This window comes from Passer montanus, unplaced genomic scaffold (assembly GCF_014805655.1).
Source record: "Passer montanus isolate IOZ18808 unplaced genomic scaffold, ASM1480565v1 scaffold63, whole genome shotgun sequence".
Classification (NCBI taxonomy): Eukaryota; Metazoa; Chordata; class Aves; order Passeriformes; family Passeridae; genus Passer; species Passer montanus.
This window is the reverse complement of record NW_024371371.1, coordinates 3,101,536-3,109,300: the sequence shown is the minus strand read 5'-3', so window position 1 is coordinate 3,109,300 and position 7,765 is coordinate 3,101,536. Positions and strand designations below refer to the sequence as shown.

Below are 7,765 nucleotides of genomic sequence, written 5' to 3'. Positions count from 1 at the left end.
CTGACAATAAAAGGTTCTTCTGTACCAAGCCCAGCACTGTACTGGAAAAGTAAATGATTGCTAAAATTTATTTTAAATTATTTTAAAAAAAAGTAAGAAGATTAAAAAGTCTTGCAAGATTCACTGAATTATGAATTGCTTTCCTCTTCCTTTGCCAAAAATGTCACCTGAGTGGTTTCAGAAGTCTTACAGTTTGGAAGGAAGTTCACAGACTGTTTATAAAATCAAATATTTTGGATTAGAAGTGTCGCTTATCATTACACAGCTTGACAGCATTGCCATAAATCATCCCTAGTCAGAACCCCCTGACTATGGGAACAAATTTTAAATGATTTTTCATGTAATATTTTGGATTAGAAGTGTCGCTTATCATTACACAGCTTGACAGCATTTCCATAAATCACCCCTACTCAGAAGAGTAGGGAACAAATTTTAAATGATTTTTCATGCTTCCCAATGGCCCAGGGTTTTGTCTGTCACAGCCCCTTTGAAGCAAACCGAACTATGTTCATTGTATGATCCTGACTTGTGCAATCTCTGCTTAGAAAGCCTCTCCTGTGCCTCCCCTAACCCGTCATCAGATGAGATGAAGCCAGAGGTATCCACGTGCTGCAAGAGCCTGGCTCCACTGGGAGTCCATTTATTGCAGTGACTCGTGCAGGTCAGTGGCTGTACCACAGTGAGCCTTACAGCTCACAGCTGGTCAACAAAGCCCTAAGAGCAAGCCTTGCTACGTGGAAGAGCTGTCAAAACACACCAGTGCTTAGACCTAACAAATCTGACAATCCTGATTTAAAAAGTGCTTTGAAAGTCAAGGTAAACTAAACACAGTAAAACCAATCCGTCAGCAATGCACTCTTCGGAAGCCAGGCAGGGTGACTTTGCCGTGAGTGTAGATGTCCTCATCCGTGCCCTGGTTTATGTGCTTCACCAGGTTCTTCTCGAACAGGAGGGGGTGGTAAGCTCCCATGGTGCAGGCGTGGTCGTGGAACTTCTGGTAATAGTGGCAGATGTCTGTCTGCCGCTTGGAAGGGAGGAATTCGTACACATCCACCTGGTCACACAGCGTCATCATCAGCACGATGCCTGCGGGGGACAGGGAGCAGACACCCCAGTCACACCAGAGACAGCACTAAACATTCCACAGGGACAGGCAGCCAGCAAGGTTTCTGTTATTAATGTTCAGGGCAGAGGGGCAGAGAACAAGCCTGGCCAGACAGGGCTCTCTTTTGATGCCCTCCCTTGCCAAGTGCATGATCAACGTGATTTCAGCAGGTTGTTTACACTGACAGCCGTGCCAAAAGGACAATTTTTAAGAGTGCTACCATTATCTGTGACCTTCATGGAAACTTGGGTGTCTGCCAAGCGTGCACTGCCATTAGCTGATCCGAACAGCCCATCTCAAACCTGCCTGGATAAGCAGAGATGAGACCTTCACATTTGTCCCAGCTGCCTCTCATGAGTGCAGGGGACACGGGAGGGCCTGTGCTGGGAGATGCTCGGGGAGACTGAGCAGCCTCTGCTCTTCAGGCTCCCCGGAGCAGAGCAGTGCTGCCCTCCTGTGCCTTCTCACCCAAGGACACCACACCAGGCAGTGCTGGGCACAGCCAGATCAGATGGAAGCCATAGTTACCAGCTACTTCTCTTCTAAGTGCAAGAAATAGCAAGAATATACCAGAGAAACTGAATCAGTGTGCAACATCACAGAAAATTCATGCAGTGTCTGAGACAGCAGGGATCATGAGGAACTGTAAAACTTTAAAAGAACCTAAAGTATATTTTAAACATGTCTTCATCCACCTTTTCAAATCAAAATTTCCTATCACACTCAGGACTTCAGGGAACACAGGGATGGAAACTGGAACTCATCTATGCCCTTGAATTTGGCAAGGTGATTTGTTTTACAAAGCAAAAAGCAAGAAGACTTGGCCCAAAGTTAAGCGCTGGAGGAACTGCTGTTTGACGTGTCTTCAAGCCCATAACTGCAGTTAACAATTCTGCTGCTGAAGCCATTGACTGTGCTGTTACACAGCTGCTCTACACATACCCAAGCAATGATGCAATGATTTAATAGGTGCTGGGCCTGGCAAAAGCATGAAGCAACTCTGTTTACACAGAAAGTGCCTGTGCCCCAGCAGTGATGAACAGAGGTGGGAGCAGACAAAGGGTGGAAGCACAGCAGTTGGACAGTCTGTGGCAAACAAGACTCTACTTCTGTGCTGAGATTTCAAATACATGGAAGCTTCCCCAGAGGTTCACTCCTTTTTATTCAGCTGGTCATGAGAGCTGCTCTCCACTAAGCAGGAAAACTTTTGCAACAGCAGAATGTAAAAAGGAGTTCCTTTGCTGAGGAGAGCATACCACTGACCTTTTCAGGGCAACTATTCAGTCTGACTTTCCACAGACTCCCAATAAGTCTTTATATACATACAAAAACATATATTTATATATAAATAATATAGGAAAAAGAAACAGGCACACCCTTAGAATTCATTTACAGTAATCAGATTTATTTGCCTGACCAGATCTGAGCCTGCAGGAGACACATCCTTCCTCCTGCACCCTGTGGGAAGTGCTCTGGCACTAGAAGCTACAAATCTAGAGACCATCCCAGAGTTGCAGCCTGCTCTTCTGTTTCCACCTGGAACTGGGCCATGTTTGTGGCTGCTGTTTCAGAGGGGTGCTGCAAACCACTTACTTTAATACAACTGAGCTGCTGCTCTGAAGACAGGAAGCTTAAATTTTGGCACAGGACAAACACTGTAAAAACAACTCTGATAAGCACCATAAATTTGTAGCTGTCTTTGAAAGAAGGCGTCTTGGAGAGTTCCTGCCTGCAAACTGAACCAGAAGTTTAGAGGGCAATTATCTTACCAAGCATTCCTGATGATGGTGGATTGGGCTGAATATGCTCCAGGGAATTCTCCTGCAGAATGTCCCAGAGTTGCCACTGCATTTTGGGATTCAGGATATAGAAGGGCTGCTCTGGATGGGTTCTACGATACGCCTTATAGCTTTCAAAAAAGTTGTAATCTGGTTTTCTGTACCACTGCAAAACAGAAACAGGAGGTCAGATTCTTTATTTCTGGCCCACTCTACTGTAACCAACAGGAAACAAGGATGAGTGAACCTGCTGCTGCTGGGGAAGAAGATCCTGCTACACACCCTCACTCACTGAACCCTTGGGTCACTGTGGTGTGCTGACTCAGTAAACAGAGCAGGAAAACCCCAAATCTCTATGAAGAACCACTGAAGGGTAATTCAATTTTGTAATTTCATTTTGCACTCCCCAACAGCAGACGATGTTGAAAACTCTGCCTTAAAATGTTCCAGACCCAGATCCTTGTTCACACTGTAATTCCAAGCAGCATATTCTGCAGGTAAGGGTTCCCAGCTCAGCCTCCTGAACCAGGCTGAGCTAATTTGCATCCTTAAATTTCCCCTTTCAGTAAAAGCTAGGAATGTTTATGTTTTCCTAAAGTAATTTTGAGATTTTTTTTCCCTATGTTATAAATAGCCCATCCTGGTTTTACTGACTCTTGAACATGATGTCCATAGCCCCTTATGCCTCCTGGAGCTGTGGGACCAGGCACAGAAATAAATATCAGTGAGAAAATAGGAAATGCAGGCCAAAGAAAGAATGCAAAACCTCTCAGTTACAGCCAGAATTTAAAATAAAAGTAAAGAATGGACTATTCACTCCTACCTGCTTTCACTGTGAGCCTCCAGAGCTCATCACATATCAAACACTTTTTTGTACTCGAAATCAAAAGTGAATTGCCAGGGGGATTGCCCACAGATGAAAGCTGACACAGACCTTCAGAGGGTTTCCCAATCCATTCATAATGCATCAAGTATATCCCATGGCTGACTGCTGCTTGAAATATCCAAGCATCAACCATCAGCAAATCTTAGATGAACTGTCAGAGAGAGGAAATCATCCTATAATGAGACAGCTGCTGCATCCAGCAGTGTCCTCCTCCCCATGCCATCAGCCCATGGGAAAACACAGGTAGTGATCCATTGTCCTTGGCCTGAGGCCCTTCACAGAAGCAGGCAAGTGTTTTCCTAGGAGCCCTCATGCAGGGGATACTCACAGAAGTACACACAGATATATCCATAAAACAAAAAGGCAAACAAGTAAAGCCTTGGAATGAGTGATTGCCCACATTAGGAGGAAGTGGTTTAACAGAAGCACTTCAAAGTAAATCTGATTTTATTTTAAAAAAAACCTCAGCCTTACCTCATGAATTTCTGCATGATACGGTGCTGGATCCCAGACAATTAAGATTCCAGTGTTATATAAAGGTTCCCTCAGGAACTGCTGCTCTTCAACAGTTACAAGCTTGGAAAACAACAACAGATACAATGATATGCAGTATATTATCAGAATTAGCAGGCAGCCAAGCAATAAAACACACCTGAAATGGCCAGACCCTCCCACTGCTGGTTACTGAGCATGGCCCACTGTGTGCAGCAAGGACACAGCCCCAGCACTGCCCTTCCAACCCAAGCCAGTCCTGCCTAGCAGCACAGGACTTTGTGGAGAGTCACACCAGAAGCTGCCACAATGCTCTGCAAGGTTTTCCATCCATCCCCAGTAACACACTAAGGACAGGAGCTGCAGAGTGACCCAGCCTGTGTGAGGATGCCAGCACTGACACCAGAAGCAGGAGAACAGCAGCTGCTGCCAGCAGTCACCAGGACAGTGCAGGCAGAGCCTACTGCAAATACACTGCTGGATCTATCAAAAACCTTCATTTAACCCCAAAAAAAAAAGGCCTGCAGGTGGTGGTTTGTCCTCAGCAACAGCAACCCTGGCAGCCAGTGCTCAGCCTGCTGAGACCACCAGTGCAAGAGATGAGAGACTACAGCATCCCCAGCCAATCCTGCCTTGTGCCAAGCCCCCCCACCAACTCTGTAGGGCAGGGAGGGGACAGCTCAGGCAGGGGAGGCTGGAATCTCCTGAGAGCAGCAATGAGAAGGCAAGCTCCAAACAGAGTTCTTCCCATATTCTGGACATAACCACCACTGCTTGGGAGACCCAGGGGTAACCCAGGTTTGGAGCAGAATGAAAACAAACCTAATCAAACAATTCATCTCTTGTCCTCCCCACCCACCCAAAGCCATAACCTGTACAGACACAGTTTGTAAACACTGTAATCATAAATCATAAAAATCAGCTTCCATTTGTCCTGATTTTCTCCACAGATCTAATTATGATCTAGGCAATTAGTCCTTGAGCATCCTGGCTGCCTCAGCAGCTGGCTGCCTGCACGGCTGTCCCCAATAACCAGAGTACAAGGATGCTGCAGCCAGCCCAGATGGGAATTATTCCAAAAACAAAAAGTTTCCTCACATCTGTTCTTAACTGCATGGGATCAGGCCTTGGCCTTGACCACATGCACTGCCTGGTTTAATTTCCTTACAGTAGCTAAAATATCTAGGTCACTGACAGCTGGAGTGTGCGGTGCTGCAGGTGTGAGTATCTGCCTGCACCCTGTGGACACCAGGGGCAAAAAGGGGCACAGCAGCTGGCACCAGCCACCCCCTCAGCTGGGCACAGGTGGGATGGAGCACTGCAAAGAGGCAGGAATATGGTGAGGGGCATGTGCACTTTATTTTCATGTAGTTGTTTCCATAGCCACCTGAGCTGGCAGAAGCACACGAACCCCGAGAGAGCTGAGACAGACACAAAAGCAAAGGGACAGGAAACCAGGTGGGGAGCACCTCCACAGCCCCAGTGTGTTCTCCCACACACTGGAGCAGGCTCTGGGCACTGCCTGCTAGCTATCAGTCACTTACCCTGTCTGCTGAAAGAATCTGGCTCCCCATTTACCCTCAGTGTCCATTTGTTTTTTAATAGCGACTGATTCTAAGTAAAATTCATTTAAATTACTACATGACTGACTTGTCTTGCCCAGATTTTTGATCCTAATTAGTTAAGTGATCTGTTGGTTTTCTGATTTCTTCTTTAGCCAGTTCACTGTGTAACAGTATCTTGTTAATACAGTCCCTATCCTCTTAGTACGTTTATTGACCACATCACAACGATTTCCTTCTTTCCTGCTACCAGCAGTCAATGTCCTGCAATCTAAACATGCTCTCCTTTCCCCCCACAGCATTCCTCCATTCCACTGATGTGCTATCTCCTTTCTCTTCCTCCCTGCAGACTGCTAGTGCCAATAACAGCAAATGCAGCCAAAGCAGAGAGTGTTCTCTGCAACAGCAAGAAGCCAGCCCAGGAGAACTGGAAACAAGGGTTGGGAAGAACAAGGTACTCTGGCTCTGGGTCAGCTGTGCAGAAAGGAGCTCTGTCCTCCAGCATGACATTGGCACACCCTCACCTGTGGTTCTGCCCTTGTTTTTACAAGACGTGACTGCTTTCCCAGGGCTAATCAATGCCTTGTGTCAAACTGCAGGAAAACATGCCATTAAAAAAGCAGCAGTACTGATGAATCAGTCAAGGCCTGAGAAAATAAATGAGGCAACATTAAATAAATTCTTTCTTTAGAACGACTACAAAGCTTGTGGGCCTACAAGCATATCCTCAGATCTGGAGGTCCCAAATTTCTTGCCTTCTTGTCTATACCAATCCATTAATCTTTCTCTATGCACACAGATGTTCAAGATATTCCACTCTACTGTTAAAAACATCTGCCCCCATGTATATCCCAGAGACTGGCCAGAAAATTACAGAAAAGTATCTTAAAATAATTATTAAGAAACTCAGGGCCATTGGCCATGTGTGCCACAGGGATATTACTCAACACAGACCAGCTCTGACAGATCAGATTCAGGAGATCCCATTTCCTTCACTTTGGCAGCAGACTGAGGTTGATCAGCAGTAAGAGCCAAAATAAAAGCAGCCAATCCCCAAACCCATTCCTTTTCCCGGTTATAACACAAGAAAAGCCAGCCCAGAACAAGAACAAATTACAGCTTGTCCAGTACCTGATGCCTGCAAGAGCTCTGGGCAAGGCCAGATAAGGCACAGTTCCTGCAGTGAGCTAAAAAGAGGATGTGATCAGGCCACCCCACTAACAAGAAGGTTTAATTGATGTCACCAAGACTGAAAACAGCACTGAACCATTCAAACTGCAAATAAAAACATGTAAGAAAACCAGGTGTCCAATCCAATGGTCTCTGAAGTTAAACTGCAGTCAGAGCTGCTTAGTTTAGAAACCCCAGATAAGAGACTCCTGCACTACACACATGGAAAACATCTTTTTCACTGGTCAGCAGCCAGATCAACGCTGTCTTCTGAGTCAACTTCAGCCTCTAGGAACAGCAGCAATATTGTTCTCCCTGTAACTGAAGTTTCCTAAGCTGGGGTCTCCTTTCAGAGGGAACATCACCCATGACTGCAGGCTGATCTGCATGGAGAACAGAAGCACTCAAATGACGTGGCTGTAACTCCACATGGTCCAAAGTAGGAGAATCCACATGGAGAGTCACATCACAGCTGTACAACCACACAGTCACCCTCCTCCCTGAGCAGATAACATTGATAGCACATAGGTCATGCACATATTTTCTCTTCATATCACTGTAAGTTTGGCCATGAGCACATCCTCCAGAGAAAGTTTGCTTAAGTGATAACACCTATCTGACATCAGAAAAATACACAGAGACAGGAAAGATTAAAAAAAAGAAAAATGTCAAACAGGGCACAGAAGGCAGCAGTCAGATCTGTCTGCTCAAACCAGACTGGCTCAGAAAGGACAAACTGTCACCCTTCTGACGGGGGCTTAATGCAGGGGAA

The 7,765-nt window shown here is 45.8% G+C and overlaps 1 protein-coding gene across 5 annotated transcripts in view; it reads right to left on the bottom strand.

Moving 5' to 3' along the window:
• Positions 1 to 348: 348 nt before the first annotated feature.
• Positions 349 to 7,765, bottom strand: part of ST6GAL1 (ST6 beta-galactoside alpha-2,6-sialyltransferase 1) — a 44,068-nt gene continuing 36,651 nt past the window's right edge. For 4 of the 5 annotated variants that reach the window (XM_039727979.1, XM_039727977.1, XM_039727978.1 and 1 more), the window contains 3 exons: positions 4,244 to 4,345; positions 2,875 to 3,049; positions 555 to 1,086 (listed from right to left, as the gene is read on the bottom strand). In XM_039727979.1, coding sequence (XP_039583913.1) covers positions 845 to 1,086; positions 2,875 to 3,049; positions 4,244 to 4,345 — 519 coding nt within the window. In that variant the 3' untranslated portion in view covers positions 555 to 844. Of the gene's footprint in view, positions 1,087 to 2,874; positions 3,050 to 4,243; positions 4,346 to 7,765 lie in introns of all 5 variants that reach the window. The other variant, XM_039727980.1, reaches the window with a different exon arrangement.